Below are 16,706 nucleotides of genomic sequence, written 5' to 3' on the forward strand. Positions count from 1 at the left end.
CCCGTATCTGCCGCTATCCTTCGCTCCTTCGGAGGATTCTTCGTGCGTGCTGCTGCGTTGCGCGAATTTTTGGCAGGCCCGTACGATTCCGATCGTTTAACGGCTATTATAAACCCGGCCGTTTGGCAAACGCGCACGCTTGAAATTAATTAATGGCGACTGGCAGAGGCGTGACGGAGGCCCGCGCGAACTCCCTCGCGGATTTTCGGCGCTACCCTACCGTACATTGTGTTCTCAGCTCGGACCAGCCAGCCAACCGCGCGCGGCAACGGTGACCAGGAAGATCCTGCTCGAGGTACGATAACGGATTCTCGGAGTATACTGTTACTACGCCTGAGAGAGCGTGCTAGTGAGCGACTACCGGCCGATTGGCACGGAACGAAGAGAGTATCGAGCCGTAAAACAATTGTCTAAAAATATCCGCCGTGTAGGAAAAAAGCTCGCCGGGCCGTGATCGAGTCACGGAATAACGTCGAACCGATCGAACGACGAGCCGCGAATAATCCTTAATTTGATTTCGTCGCTCTCTCTCTCTCTCTCTCTCTCTCGCTTTGCGGATCGATCGCGATCGGCGTCGCGCCGAAATATTTCTCTCGACGGCGAGAATGAATCGCCGATCGCAATACCGTTCCCGGAGAGAGTACGTCGCGATTGTTAACCGCACGAAGCGGATTACGTGGAAGTAACGGCAACCGGGAGCGGAGCTTCGGGAGATTCCTTCGACCACGCGATACGCGTTTTTCGTGAAACCTCGCGTGACACCCCGCCTTGCGCGGTAGACACGAGAAAAAAGTTTACATACGCCTTCGCACAAAGTTTCACCCCGGCTCGCACGTGCGAGTGTGTTTCGCGTGACGGCCAATTGTTACGGCCGATAACACGTATATAAAAGGACAGGTTACTCGTTGATACAGGTCGTCTCAGAAATGTCGCGCCTCACGAGGCGTGCGGAAATGCGATCAAGCAGCAGCATCCACGATGCTTTCCTCGCGCTTCATAAGCGGTGGTGTCAATTACACGCTCAACGATACAATAGGAGAGGAGGGAAGAGAACGTTCGTCGGCTGGAAAAATCGTCTATTTACCTGTAATAAGGCGTTCCGAAGGGCGAGCAATAGAACGGGTCGGGCGGCTGCATGTGCGGCTGTCCAGGTACTCCGGGTCCCTGAGGATGCGCGTGCGGTCCCATCGTGGGGCCAGGCCCGCACATACCGGGTCCACCTTGAGGTTGCATACCAGCGGGGCCCATTATACCGGCCGGACCCATCGGATGGGGCGCTGGATGGTGCGGCGAGCCGACCATGTGAGGGCCCGGGTGATGGGGATGGGGCGAGGGTCCGCCACCTCCCATGTGCGGGTGGGGCGTATGGGGAGAACCGCTCATCATGCCGTGGGGTGGCATCGGATGGGGACTCGGCGACGCGCCGTTGAGATGCGGCGCCGCGCTCACGCCGCCGTGAGGGGTCGGCGGGCCGCCGTGCGTCGGCGTCGTGGCTGGCTGCGGCGGCGGCAAGCTCGGCGGTCCGGTGGGGCCCGTGCCCGCGAGCGGCGGCAACGGGCCGTTTGCCATGTTGTTGAGCTGCGTGAGCGAGGCCGCCGCCGATGCCATCGCCTGCAGGGGATTCGTGGCGCCGCTCGCCGTGTTGATACCTAGGGCGTTGTTGCCGAGATGGTGATTGCCGGGGTTGCTGCCGGGGTTACCGTGGCCGAGGTTGGGATTGACGATGTTGTTGCCGCTGGTGCTGTTCGCAACACCGCCGCCGAGCGATTGCAAAGACGGCGGCAGCGGTGGCGAGCCGGCGGGGGGTGCTGCCGGGCCCCCGAGGCACCGGCCCGACGGACCGGGGGCGGCTACGCTGCTGGGCGCTACCGGCACGCCGGCGTGGAGTGGGATTCCACCTGGAGGGCGCTGTGCCACGCTCACGGCCGGCATCACTCCCCCCTCCACGGCGCCCTTCACCCTCTCCTCGAACTCTCGCCGAGGTTTGGACTAGAGTCGACGAAGCGCGATCCTTTTCTCCGTCTTTGTCTCTTTCCTCGCTCCGTCCGCCTTTCTGTCCCTTTCTCCCTCGGTCACTTTCTCTTTTTCTTTCACTCGCTCTCCGACTCTTTTCTTGCCGCTTTCTGCCCTCCTTTCGACGTTCGTGTTGAAAGCGTCCCTTTCTCGCCGTCTCTCTCTCTCTCTCGCGTACGCTCCCCTCCGGTTGTATCAGCTTCTCGAACTTGGGATCTCTCCTTTTCAAACTTGAGCGAAGAACTTCGCGAGGCCTTTCCCTCGAACTGAGAACCACTGAGCTCTATTCCGCGATTTTCTCGTCCTTTCCGAACGTGTTACTCGTCATTATTCATTTCCGGCGTTCCTGCTTGAATTTCCACAGAGTTCGAGAGAGTTTTCGTACGTTCGCGAACGACGATTAAAAGAGCGACCAGTCCCTAGCGAGAGAGGTTGGAATTCCCGAGACTCTCGCTCTCAAAATACCGGAATACACCGGTTCCTTTGTCACGCGAACGATTACTCTCCGTATAGAGGGACGTTATGTATCACCGCGCACTGTGTAGGAACGAGTATCCTCCGGCGTAAAACGAGGGAATCCACTTGTTAGCCCCGCGTGCGCATCGGACGGAAGGGGGTATTATCGTGGCGGACGTTACGGACTTTCTTATCGCGTTCGCGCGTTACGCGCCGAGCCACCCTCGTCGTCCGTGGAAGCGCTAGTGGCGGAGCCAGATACCGGCGCGACGTGTTTTCACTCACACGTACGAAGATGTCACGCGTGTTATATCCGTCCTACGCGCGAAGAAACAGCCACCTGTTCGCGAGGAACTTTTCTCAGAGAGAGAAGCGCCGGCTCTCGCTTTCTCTCTCTTTCGCGCGTTCACACCGCGATCTATAGCACAGAGAACCAAGATCGATCTTCGCCGATATCTCTCTCTCTCTCTCTCAATCGACGAATTTCCTCCTCCGCGCCGACTCGCGCGCGCGCGAGCGGACGTCAAGTCGCACACATGCACGCACACTCACGCGCGACACCACGCACACATATACCGGATACACGCACACATATACACACTGCTCTCGCGGCAAATTCGGGCCGCTCCTAACGTCTCCGCGCGCTGTTTACTTTTCCGTCGTGACGTGCGTACGCACGAATATAGACGACGAGTACACACCACCGCTCGCGTGTTCCGCGATTACGACATGCTAGGCACGCAATCGCACGGCAAAAAGAGGGAGAGTTAACCAACAAGCCACTGGCCAACGACGACGAAGCGTCCGCTGCGGCACGTGGCCGTCACGTCGTCGAGTCTACGTAGCAGCATCTACGCAGCGAATCAACGTTACTGCCGGTTGTCGTCGCCATTCGGCCATCCCCGCACTAATAGCGTCCCTTCCTTATCCCTTCCTCCGTCTGCCGCTCGTAGTGATGTATCACACCTACGCCGGCTAGCAGTCTCACTATCCACGACGTACCGCGCCGGCTGCTCTAACGGAATCCCCGCATCCCTTAGGTATGTTCAGCCCCCCTCCCTCGCTCGCACACTGTATCTCTCTCTCTCTCTTTCAGTCACCGCTCGGCGACCCGAAAACCAAACCCACGCGCGCACGCCGCCGCTGCTGCCCGATCGTCTGTGTGACGACGCGAGTCGGCATTCTTCCCGCGCGACGTGCGCGCCTTATGCGGCGATTTATGAATTTCCAGCGACACGACGACGCAGCACTACGGTGTATGTATCTCGCGTGTTTTATATGCCTGCGTACGTGTGTGTGTGTGTTTGTATACGTGTGTATCATGCACCGTATTCTCAGCTGATTCGTACGGCCCGGCGGCGAGCCTTCCTCTTTTACTTATTACCAAATCGTGCACACGATTCACACAAAATCCGAGACTTCCGGAGTGGCGGCGCGTTCGCAGCAACTATGTAACCCGCGGAGAGATCACTGCCACACTCGCCGCGTGAGAAGGACGCGCGCGCTCGCTTCGACGGAGGAGACGCACACTTCCGACGCACTCTCTCTCTCTCAGCTGCTGCGACAGCAGTAACAACAACGAAGCACACGGTCGGCGCGCGTTAGGAAGAGGGCGAGCGCGCGACGACGCGCGCGTTACCGCCGCGCTGCGTGTCACACAGAGAGCAACGAACGACGAGAGCCGCACGGAACACAGTACCACTCTCCACGGAAGCGCTCGCGTTACTGCGGACGCGACACACCGAGGCGCTGCAGTCGCCGCTCTCGAGGACGCCGCTCGGAGAGCAATGGGCGAGGGGAAGAGAGACGTAGGGCGGAGCGGCGGGTGAGTGGGGCGAGAGAAGATCGTGAGGTCGCCGGAGAGGGGTCGTTGGGACGTCAGGCGGGGGTCACCGGCGGTGTAAGGGAACCTCACGCACGATGCCCGCGAGAATGGAGGGGTGCCACGTGAGCGCTCGACGCCCGGCGTCCACGCAACGGACGCGCTCTCCTAATCTCACGTGTCATGCCCGGCGAACTCTTTCGCCCGCTCTCTCCGAGCCGAGGATTTCGAGAGGCTCCATGGAGAGCGGATACGCGAGCATTTCGAATTCGGTGAGTCGCGCGTACCTAGAAAATATCTACCTGCGGCGCGTTGCTAGGTGCTCGTCCGCACAAGTGTCGAATTCGCACCATGGCACGTGGAGGAAGCAGTAAGGAAATTGACCAGCCGATCGGTTTATTTCTTTGGGTTTGTGTATTTCAGTAGACGATAGAAGTCCCGATAAGTTGAAATTCTAGCTACTTCTGTTTAGGCGTGTAAATTTATCGTCAATTCTATCGTCTTTTGGAATGAAACTTAAAGAAATATACCGATTGGTTGGTCGATTTTCTTGTTATTTATGCTTTTTTTATGCGCCACCCATTTAAGAGCCAGGGCACATGGTAAAACGTAAGCAGTACCGATTTATGCCCGTTTATACCCCCATGATTTAAATCTAATTGACGATTAACTGAACGGAATTAACCAATTGCACTGATCAGTTCAGCTGATTGGCCAATGCGATTCGTCAATTCTGCTGAGTCAATCGTCGATTAGGTTTAAACCGTGATGATAGAAACGGACATTAGGCCCGGTCTTTGGTTAACTTGTGGTTTATAACCTGACGATAATATGAAAATTGTTTTTCTTTTTATGATTAATCGTTAGATTTTAAAAGTTATTACTACAAACCCGTCGATTTAATGATTAATCATGAATGGGAAAACAATTTTTGCATCACCATCAAGTCTAAACCACAAGTTAATCATAAAAAAATCGGATCTTAAGCAGTAATCAAAATTAATCAACCACAGTAAATTATTTCTCTGCTAATGTCTTGCTTTGTACATATTTCTATGTGTCTTGGTTCTAAAGGAGCGGTGAATAAACTTCAGAGTCGTTTCCCGTCGTTATCCGTCGAAGGGTGGTTTGATCTTTTCCCAGCCTTTCTTCGAGTTAAGTGGGGTGTTATTCGATACGGAATGGGTGTATTTCGCGTATCGATGACTTTAATTGTTCGCGAGACGATTTTCTCCGCGCGTTACGTGTGTTGACAGATCGTACGGAAGTGTCTTCTTTCTTTCGTAATCCGTTCGAGATACGCGCAGAACTCGCGGCGCATGTCGCGAGTTGCATTAAACGCGACTCGTGTTTGGGAAATTCGAACATACGCACGGGATGTGGCCGCGTAACGAGATCCGGAAACGCCGGTATCCGATTCTGTTTGGTAAATTATTGCTCGCGAAGGAGGAAGCCGTATCTACGACCAAAGTCGGCGGGGATCCCAAGTTTCACTTTCCGTGTGATTCGAATCGCTCACCCCTTCACCTCCTCCTTCACCTCTTCCTGCTGCAGCACCTCCGCTACCTCCCTTCTCTTCGTAAGGATTGATTCGAGGGTGTCCGCTAGGATCACCGTAGTCCGGAAATCCGATTCATCGTAATCGGGGTCAAGTTGAACGTATTTGTACGGCGCGAGGAAGAAGAATGACCCTTCGTCGTCTTGACATGCACCGACGTGCCGAATTGACCAATCGACCGACGCGCGTAAACATGCGCACATACACACATATACGCCTCGACGTTCCTCGGCAATTTGCGGTACTTTTTCACAATTTCATATTTACTGCGTTCGCATGTCCGGTTTATTCCGGACGATTTTAGAATATACAATGGAAAATGTTAAAAACCCGGAGGAAACGGTTGACCGTCCCGAGTTATCTCTGCGCTTTCGCACAGCACGTGTTTACCAAAATATCTCGCTAATTAATTTATCATTTTTTTATTTAATATATCACTTTCGTTTGTGTTCGGTTTAAGGAACATAGTATATAGAAAAACGTAAACGGTAAGCAAATACAGCAATGTCAGTCGATTAATCTCCTTAGGTCGAGGAATAATCGACTGTGATTGGTTAATTTTCTTTCTGCTTAAATCTTCTTTCGTTTTTCTGTGTGCCATGGGGCCCTAAGATATCTCATTAGAGGGATAGCATTCCTGAAATAATTCAATAGCAGAAAATAGCCGAATCCCGCAGCGAAGCTAATCTCGTGCGATACACGTAGCGTTTTCGCGACGCGCGAGACATATTTGACGTGGAAATCCGCCGATTTGTGATAGGAAAATCGCATTTTGCGGCGGTAAGCACCGGATATTTCCCCGATACTGCGAAGATTCTCGTCGCCGCTGACAAGCCGCGTCATCCGCAAACCGGAAGACCGTTTCTCTCCGGAGAACACGAGTCGATTTCCGCAGCGGCGCGCAATCTCGATTTCTTTTCAGCCGGCGGCGGTGTCGCCGCGAAAATTTCGCAAAAAGCCGGGAATAACCGAGTCACGCGCGATGCCGCTTTACGCGCGCACTCGCGATAATTTAAAACAAACAAATCATTCGATACCCACGGCGCTACGGGGAGAAAGAGAAAGAGAGCTATCGACACGTTCGAATTATATTTTTCGCGGTCTAAAGTCGCATTGAAATTCTACCGAGGCTGGAATATTGATCTACCGCGGCGACACACAGCAGCAGCAGCAGCAACGCACGGTTTAGGAAACACATTAGAGCGCACTAAATTCAGTCCGTACGATAACGACGGTATTACCATAAATTCCTCCCTTTGTAAATCGCGAGAAATAAATGAATTTCTCGTATCATCCATACTACTGATATCTGCGTCTTTAATAGTGAAATACGCGCAACAGACCGGCTTAAATCTGAGAGTAACACCCGTATTCTTGACGCTGAAGTAATATCATAGGTCTCTCAGACCTACATCATGAAAAATGGTAAGAATCGTGTTTTTTCTTGCATTTTTTTTAGTCATCTATGAATTATCAAGTTTACCAATTTTCATTGATTGTCTCTGTAAACTGGTTTTCATTGATTGCCCTTCTAAACTGGTTACCACCAGAAAACCACAAAAAAATTAACCCCCTCCAGCTAAAAACTAGCTCCCACAGCTAAAAACTCAGCTATCCATATAATACAACTGAAGTTTAGCTACCAGGCCTAGTTTTTATCTGTGGGAGCTAATTCTTATGATTATAGCCGTGCACAGTTCGTGACCATAGTCGTACACGGAGAAAAGAATTAACTTCCATAGCTAAAAACTAGGTCTGGTAACTAATTTTCAATTGTATTACACAGATAGCTAGTTTTTAACTCAATGGAAGCCAATTCCTTTTTTCCGTGTAGACATTTTATTGGATCAGGCTGATAATAGCATTGGTCACATAGACTCAACTAAAGGAATAGAAGCGACGTATAGCATCTTGTACAAAACGTGGAAGAGGGAGTAAGCAAAAGAAAACGCGTGTCGGCCTCGTAGGTCTAACATGTTACCGTCCGAGTAAATCGTGCGAGCGGAGTGAAAATCGTGCGACGCATGAAGCGTCGTCGTGTTTCAAGTTGCAAGAGACGTTAACAAATAAATTCGCTGACAGAGTCGCAAGATACGCGCGCGTATCCCCGATCTGCCGAAGACAAAGTCAAAGCCCGCGCGCGGATCGCTCCACTTTGCGGTAGGTCGTGCGTGCGCGCAGATTTGAAATTATTTCCAATTAATTAAAGCGACCGCCCGCGATATCGGCGAGGTTTAAGCAGCCAGTGAACGTCCGCCCTCGGTAAGCCTCGTGTCCGCGATATCCATGCGACACATTCGCGGCCGAAGGACCACGGCGGCCCGCTAACTGGATTAACGACGTAGTAATTTCGGATTAAAAGGTAATCGACTCCCGCGTTCTCGCTCGGCTAAAGGAACGGTCCTGCGAATCGCCGTCCCGCGAACAGCGGATTAAGGCGGATGAAGAAAGACGGGAAGGATGGAAAATTGTAAAAGAGAAAAAGGCAAGAGGGATAGAGAAATCCACGATGGACGAAATTCACACGTCACCTATGCTTTTTCTCGATCACGTCTCGTTCATTTCACATCTCAACAATGGTCGTTTCACCGTCAATCGACCACCGTCGGCAGACGATGTCCAATTGTCATGCGGAACAATGCAACGTTAGTTAGCGTTCAGACTGGTATAAGGTTACAACTGTTTCGTCGAAACATTTTTTTCCCCTTTCTTTTTTCTCCAAGGCACCGGTGTTTTCGTTAACTATCAAATGATCAATAGGAAATTCTGAAAACTTCATGAAACGGACGGTGTTCTAAACTCCGACAATGACTTGGGTTTGCGACTAAGGTTTGCCCAGCAGAAGGCTAGGAACTCAGGTAAACGGCAAACAAAGGCTTGAGACAAGAGATATTGTGTGAAGACGGACAAAAAAGGACAAGCTATAAACCGAAAATTTACAACTATTTGAAAATTCCACCAATGACACGTCGTTTAGCGGAAGATAGATATCCGGGAAACGATCTATTGCTGCCGACAAACGCTTTCTACCTTCATAAACGTGCTTTGTGATCAACTAATGAAACATTTTTTGTATATATTTACTGAACGATATTCCCGCCTGCTCTTTCGAAATTTCCGAAGGCTCTGAAAGCTGCGAAGCTACCGGAAACGAGATAGTGACTCGACGTTGCAGCGCGGCGTCGACTTGAGACGTCGCCACGTACGCACGAGTACCGATTGCTGTAACGCGTCTTGGTTTCGTCATTTGAATGGAAAGTTCACTTTAGAAAGTTTTTACGAAATCTTTCCGAATAGAAAAAAAAGCACGATTATTTATCCGGAAGAGATCTCTCCGCGCGCACCGCGCGATAACGAAGAAAAGTTCGCCCCGAGTTTACAGTGACGGCAGAGGGGGGGGGNCACCGATGAAGTTAAAATATTTTAACGCGCGTCTCCACACGGACGTATCTACCACGAGCATGTCAGCGTCGAAAATAGAATGACTCGGCATCGAGAGAGGTAAGACACACACACACACGCACGCACGCACGCACACGCGCGCACACACACACAGAAGAGCGTACGATCGCGAGCGTTTTTCAGAATCGGAATCGCGCTACAACCTAGAACCCGTTACCATAATAACATTCTACTTCTCGATCGCCGGTGGAGTTCGTCGAACTTCACCGGCGTTCCCCCGCTGATTTCCCTTCGTGTTCTCGCTACAAATCTCCTCGCGATCTCCAACAGCAATTAGCGATTCCCAGGGGGCGTTCTGTCGATAGAAAAAAAAAAAAGGACTCTCGACACCGCGCACGTCCGTTCGGCCGCATTCTACGCAGGGTGAGATTGTAACTGGCCCGAGAAGCCTCCTGCCCCGCCCTATTATTTTGACGGAGAGGGAGGAAGTGGGACGACGTTTGTGCAAAGTTCGAAAGATTTTTTTCTGCACGTGGGTGGTGTGCGCGACGTGGTGTTTTTGGTCTACACATCACGTAGATGGCCTGCGGCCGTCGTCCTCGACTCGGAGGCTGGCGGAGGGCGGCCGGTCTGGTTTCGGACGCAACCGACTACCAAGGATCGCCCTCCGACCATTAATCTGTTCTTTGCGACACCCAATGCCTCCCTCCATCTTTTGCTCACTAGTCCCCCCCCCTACGCCATCTCTTTGTCCTGCGTGATGTTCGTCGGGCTCGCTCGGCCTCCTAAGCCTTGGATATTCGGTACCGGCAGGTATTCGGCCTGCTGGACTGAGGAATTCGAAAGAGCATTGTCGAGTGATTCTAATAGACCTAGCTTGGGCTGAACGTCGGCAAAGCCGACGAATAGTTATTCGTGTCGACGCCATGACGGACTATGGATTCCCGACGTATTCACCGGTGCCGAGAATTCACGTGTTTTTCGGCCGCTCGCGAAAAAGGAGGGAAAAAGAAAAGGAACGGGTTACGCCTGGAGCGAGAAGAGCTTCTTTTTCCTGCCGTTGGATCGGTCACGTCGGATCTATACTCCCGGCATAATTGATCTCGGACAGCGGGCAAGCGCCTGCGTAAGAGCGATGTGGTACTTTGTGCCTCTTTCACACTGATTTGTGGTTTGCACCCCGCGCAGCTCGGTCGGTCGGGCCGCCGAGCGAGCGAGCGAGCGAACGAGCAGCAAGCGGTGGGAGTCGATTATCTCTCCCTTCGCGAAGCGAACCGCTCACGTATCACGTCTATACATGAAGTACGCCGTGTATTTACCTTCGCGCGCTCGGCGGCGAGTTAATGCCTGACGGCTTCTTCGGGGGCCGTCGCGGATGTGTATACACGGTTGAAAAAGAGTTCGGCGCCGGCGTCGATATCCGGAAGGATTAATTGCTATTGAAAGTCGCAGCGTCGCTCGAACGATGCCAACGACATCAACGGAGAGCTCTAACAAAGGCGAGAGAATATATTATGAAAGAAAAGAAAAAAGCATCGAAGAGAGAAATGAAATATTTCTAAAGCGATCCCACTCGAAGCTTCATCTAGACTTTAAGAGAAGCTGCAGAAATACATTAGCCGGAATCGAGTCTTTAGAATGTACGCACTGATAGAAAATTATAATTATTTTCAGCGCCAAACGTATCCTTTTTTTTTTTTATTTTAACCACAAAAAGAGTCAGGAGAACCAATTTTCTATTGTTTTACCATAGCGTCAGTGATAATAACCTTACATGCATATTGTTACCACTACGACAAAAGATGTTCGAAAATAATTGCGCATGAGAGACAATGAAGATCTTTTATTCCTGTGATTTCGGCAAAATTCGGCCACGTTGTGCGTGCACGCGCGTTTTCGGTAGTAATCAATCCGGCTACAATAAGTGAAAAATCGAGGATCAGTTTATTGGGTTACTCCGGAAGAATGGATCTCCCCGTGGGATCCACAGCATGCACACGCCCATGTACGAGTATACACACACATGTACACACCCCCTCCACACACGTTTCGCCTCGAATCCATCAAAATGCCACGCGCCAAATCTCATCGGAGCTATCGAAGGTCCACCGAAGTGAATCCTTACGCGACTCCTCGAAAGTTGATCGTAGGAGCCGCGTGTGCGCGCGCGGAGTCGGGCCCGGCAAGTAGACCAGCGGGCGTCGCTGAAGGAGAAGGAACAATTAGAGGCCAAATAAAGACGAGGAGAGTCACAGTCGAGCGGGTTCGCAACGAGCGTGTGTGTGATTTCGGTCACGCCGTGCGCCTGTACGTTGACCCTCGCTCGATGGGAGGAACAGAGAAGTCCGGGGAGAAGAGGAAGTGAAAAAGAGACGACACGAGAAGGAGAGAGAGAAACGGGAAAGAGGAGCGGAGAGACTGAGAGGATAGCATTTACTCAGCGTTCGTTCGTTCCTCCCTCCTCCCGAGCGAGAGAGCCCTTCGACTCGCCTCGATTCGAACTCGCTCGTTGCCACCATCGGAGAGACAGACCGAGGAAAGGAGACGGTGCGCGGACGCGCTCGAAGGAAAAGACGAGACAACGAGAGAGAGAGAGAGAGAAAGAGAGGTAGATATTATGAGAGAGAGAGAGAGAGAGAGCGCGAGGCGACCGAAGCGACGCAAGCGGGATGGGTATACGTCGAGGAGGCTGAGAACTCACTCTTCGAGAGACCGAGCGGCAACTGTACACAAGCCTCTGTGTATGCAGGTAGACAGAGATAGAGGGGGGAGAGGAAGAAAAAGAGAGAGAGAGAAGCTCATTCTCTGGGTTCACCATGTGTTCGATGATGTACATCGTTGAACAGACGGAGAAACTTTGTTGCTGCGCCGGAAAAGCGATCGTTTCGGCCGCATCGCGACGCCGCTGAAAAATGCCGCTGAAAAATGCCGTGCCAGCACGGGTGGCCAACATTGTTTACGCGAAGACGAACTTCGCGAGGTCTCGGAATAGAAATGAAATTTAAGCCAAGAGAGAAATGGGAAGAGAGAGAGAGAGAGAGGGAGAGGAAGGGGAGGGAGCGTGTTCTCGAAGAGCGCGCGTACTTAGCGAGATTGCACGGCCGCCGTGTCGCTAATAGTAAAGTCCCTACGTTCTTTTTACGGGAACTAGGATAGAAAGCGACGGGACGATCATTTTCGTGCGAGTAGATTACATCGTTGTAGTTCGCGTTCCGTAGAACGTGTTTTAGCGATAACGATATCCTCGAGACATCCTTCTCTCTCTCTCTCTTGCTCGACATGAAGATTCGCGTCAGATCGACATACTACGAGCTACGACGCTGGCATCCTCGGCGGAACGCGTCCTTTCCGAAACTCACGCTTGATCGTTGCTAATGTCTAGTTATATGCCACGAGCCGACTCGTTGTTTACGAGAACTGCGAGGTAATCGGAGCGAAAGAGACGGGAAAGACGTCGCGAGTCGTTAATATCGTACGTAACAACGTGACGGCACACTTCTACCCGGACGAATTATGAATTTCAGCAAGAAAAAGAGTTACGTAACGCGGCGCACACGTTAGAAGAAGACCTGCATTGCGTCACCGTTGACGAAGCAGCAGGGAGGAAGAAGAATGCGAGACCGCAACATGGCATCGTCGTAAGAAGCAGACCGGTACACGGCGGCTCGCGGCATTATCGAACGATTACACGCATCGATGCCGAGTCAACGTACGAAAAGGCGATATTTCCTCCATCGGGGCATCGCCGGTTCGCGTTCACCCGTTCGACGGTCTTCCTCGCGAACGAAACGCGCGATACCGAGAGAGAGAGAGATAGAGAGTGGGGAAGAAGAGAAAAAATCGAGAAACGAAAAGAAAGAGCGCGGGCGTAAATTCTTTTATACGTCGTCGCCCACCATTATCTTCGCGTCGACTTAATCGCCGTCGAGCGTTTCCCCGGCCGATGCGATGTATGAAATTCTGTTTACTGCCATTCGCGCATTGACGTCACCGGGCATATAAAAAAAATACGAGGCGATACCGTTCAGCAAGGCCTGCTGATATTAATTCGCGGCGACGTGACGTACAACTTGACGGTGAACTCACGAATCAAATATACCGGAAAAAAAACAAAAAATAGCGCTCCTCGTCGGGGCGCTTCCGCGCGCGCTCGCTCGCTGCGGATCGCTCGAGTATCGCGGCAAGACCCGAATGAATAAAGGTTACAAAAACAATGTAATATATCCCGCGACGGTAAATCTACCGACATCGATCTCGCCTAGAGAGAATTGCTCGCTACCTGGTCGATTCTCAAATAAATATTTATTCCAATTTGCTGCGCGCGGTTCATCGTTTGGCAAAAAAAAAAAAAAAGAAAAACTCCATACGTAGAACTTTCCTGTAGCCGGCAACGTTTCGCAGGAAATCGCTAACGACGACGACAGCTGAAATTCGCACGCGTCTCGCACGATTTCCGCGTTACCATATACCTACGAGACGGACCCGCGGAACAATTCGATGTGATTTAAGCGTCACCCGGAAAGCATTCCTATCCACCTTGACGGTAAATTCCAGATTTCCGCGGCGCGTCGTCATTGAGCAAACAAGTATCGCGTCCTCGTCCGAAGGACGAGAAGTACTCTAAGTTCGATATACTTAGCGGTTACCCAATCACCCTCAATCTAGCCCGCAACTATCTACTAACTCCTCGGTGACACCGTTGTACGCGTCGCGTCGGCTGCTTGTATCCGTGAAGGATGCAACCGAACTTGGAGTTCACGGTCGTGGCTGAAGGCGATCTCTCGTTACAGATTCCAACTTGCTTCTTTGCGAGAGACGCAACGAGCGATCGGCTTGCATCGACGACTTTGAGACCGCGGAACTGTAAAGACTAAGTGTCGCATCGTACGTGACCGAGTGAGAGAAGTTTCGTAAGATTTTTACGGGAGAAGGTGCATCGCACCCTGCGCGCATCTCCGTACGCCACGTGTCGATTAATTCGCAGATTAACTCCTCGTCTCCCTTAAAGCGCATTTTTCCAGCCAGAATCTCGGGTCAACTTTCGCAGAGATTTAAATCGCGACCACGATTATACGAAACTCTCGCTTAACGTCGAGGAGAAAACTTCACGAATGAACAAAACGCGCGATCTTGGCCTCCGATATAGTTTCGCTGAAACTGGACTTGAGCGGAATCTCAACGGTAACCTGAATCGACATTTTTTTCATTCTACGGTTAATTCCGCAAGTACCGTCGATACTTGAAGGATCAATGGGGGAATCTCGAGATGACACTGCGGTATAGGATGTTGTCCTATCTTGATGATGCAAATGGCAACTAACCGCCGCTTTGTCGAAGCTTGAAGAAAGAATTCGTCCAAAAATTATTTAATACTTCAATAGTCCGTCTACATTTGATCTTTATACCTAATTTCAACCAGCAATGTACATTGATTGTTAAAATTAGGAATTTTAAGGAAGAGCAAGCGTAGGTAAACCGTTAAGATAATCGATTGTTAAATAATTCTCAAATAAATCACTCCTTAACAAGGAGACATATTAACACAATAAAAACTAGATTCTATCGAGATGATGCGATGTTAAATAATTCCTAAATAAATCCTTTAATCTCGGTAAAACGACGGGAAGCGACTATCCGTAGCATCAAACGATTCTAATGTCGTACCTCGAGATTCTCCTGCAGGTGGTATTCCAAATTGGACGGAATTTGGAAAGGGTTAATGTAGAACCAAAGTTCCCACTCGGAAGGACTCGAGATATCTATGTAAGAATACTCGTATTCAATTACATTGAAAAGCAACGGGTCGATAGACACGGACCGTAATAAGATTCTCACTCTCCAGGTGAATAGTTCTCGAACCTACAAGAACGATCTCACGCAGGTAAGCGCGAAACAACCGCTATTCACTGCCGTCACGATAAAAGGAACTTGCGGAGAACCGGTGATTTTTTCGCACGTAACACACGCATCGCGAATCAATCGACTTCCTCGTCGCTGTACCAGCGCAAACAGCCGCATCTTCATCCTCGTGATCGAGCGAGCTTCGTTGAAGCCTGCAAGGCGCGCCTCACCGCAAATACTGCCCTCCCCCCCCCTCTCCTCTCTTGTAAAAGTGCACGAAGCGCTTCGTTAATTAATTTATATAACGTGATTCATTGAAACGACTCGAAACGAACACTCGTCCCGCTCACGAGCCGCTTCCTGATATCGCGCGTTCGTATCGCCTGCGCTTTCGACTCCCGGACGGATTCATCGGCCGCCGCGGCGGGCTCAACGAGTCGTACACCGCGAGTCTTACCAGAGTGACTCCCAATTAATGAGTCCGACGAGATAATTGATCGGAGTCACGTTAACCGTGCACGAGCGATCCGTGCGGGCACGAGCGAGCGAAAGAACGATCGAGCGCGCGCCATCCGATCGGATTATCGCGACAAGTGATCTCTCTCGTCCCCGCGCTTTGTTTTCACCCGACAACTGTGTACCGCGCTGCCGACAGGATCGGCCGCATCTTCCCCGTCGCGCGCGGCGCAAAATTGACGAGCACGCGCGCGCGCGCCGCTGAATGAAGTTACATCTCTGCAGCCAACGCAACGGCAGTAGCGCCGGCACAATGATATTAAGCGATAGTCGCGGTATCGCGAACCGGATTTCTACAACAACAAACGCCAATTAGTTGATCGATCCGGCCGGACGGTCGGATTAAATTTCGTTAAATGCGATCGAATTCCATACACGACCTCGGGTCCGCGCGCGCGCCCGCGATCGCTCGCGAGTGAGCGCGCGTGTTTTGCTCATTCATGGGGTTTGTAATAGGTATCACCTAACCCACATCTATCCGCGACCAGCGTCCCCCGAATTGATTAGCGCGTTTCCGCGATGGCCTCTATCGAAAATGATAGTAACGCGATAATCCGCGTCACGAACGAATAAGGGCGATTGGAGGGGTCCGCGCGTCTCTCTCCCTCTCTCTCTCTCTCTCACTCACTCTCCGCGCTCTCGCGGAATCGAGATCACGCCTGTAAACGCGAAGTAGGGAGCAAAAATTCCGAAAGAGTCGGCGGGATTTAAATCCACGAGGATAAAGAGCCGTCCGCGATATTGTTACCGCGCGATGACGTTTCTTTCCACATAAATTAATTTCCCGCGAATATCCGCGGACGGACGGACGGGAGCTACTTAATCCATTAAGTCGCTTCGACGAGCGACTCTTCTGGAAATATCCGGTTACCTGAACTCGCTCTGACGCGATCGCACACTGTCGCGCGCTGCGACACCTACGGCGATGTTATTCACCTACCTCGTCCTCACGATCGAATTTGTTGAAAAAAATAGAACCGTCGAGTGCCGAACCAAACGATTACACTCGGAGCTTATCACGTGGATTAGAGCTCGCTAGAACTCGCCTCGGGGCATTCTAGCTACATAATAACGTCATTGAATCCGTATGTTTAAAAA

The 16,706-nt window shown here is 51.3% G+C and overlaps 1 protein-coding gene across 5 annotated transcripts in view; it reads right to left on the minus strand.

The window, feature by feature from the left end:
- The window catches only part of LOC106747467 (LIM domain-binding protein 2), a 191,782-nt gene that overhangs the window by 111,201 nt on the left and 63,875 nt on the right, over positions 1 to 16,706 (minus strand). For 3 of the 5 annotated variants that reach the window (XM_014625023.1, XM_014625022.1, XM_014625021.1), the window contains exon 1: positions 1,085 to 4,164. The exons of the other annotated variants lie outside the window; for them this stretch is intronic. In XM_014625023.1, the coding sequence (XP_014480509.1) occupies positions 1,085 to 1,932 (848 nt within the window). In that variant the 5' untranslated portion in view covers positions 1,933 to 4,164. Of the gene's footprint in view, positions 1 to 1,084; positions 4,165 to 16,706 lie in introns of those variants that run through there. 5 annotated transcript variants of the gene reach the window in all.

This window comes from Dinoponera quadriceps, unplaced genomic scaffold, assembly GCF_001313825.1.
Source record: "Dinoponera quadriceps isolate SergipeBrazil2010 unplaced genomic scaffold, ASM131382v1 scaffold1750, whole genome shotgun sequence".
NCBI classification, from domain to species: domain Eukaryota; kingdom Metazoa; phylum Arthropoda; class Insecta; order Hymenoptera; family Formicidae; genus Dinoponera; species Dinoponera quadriceps.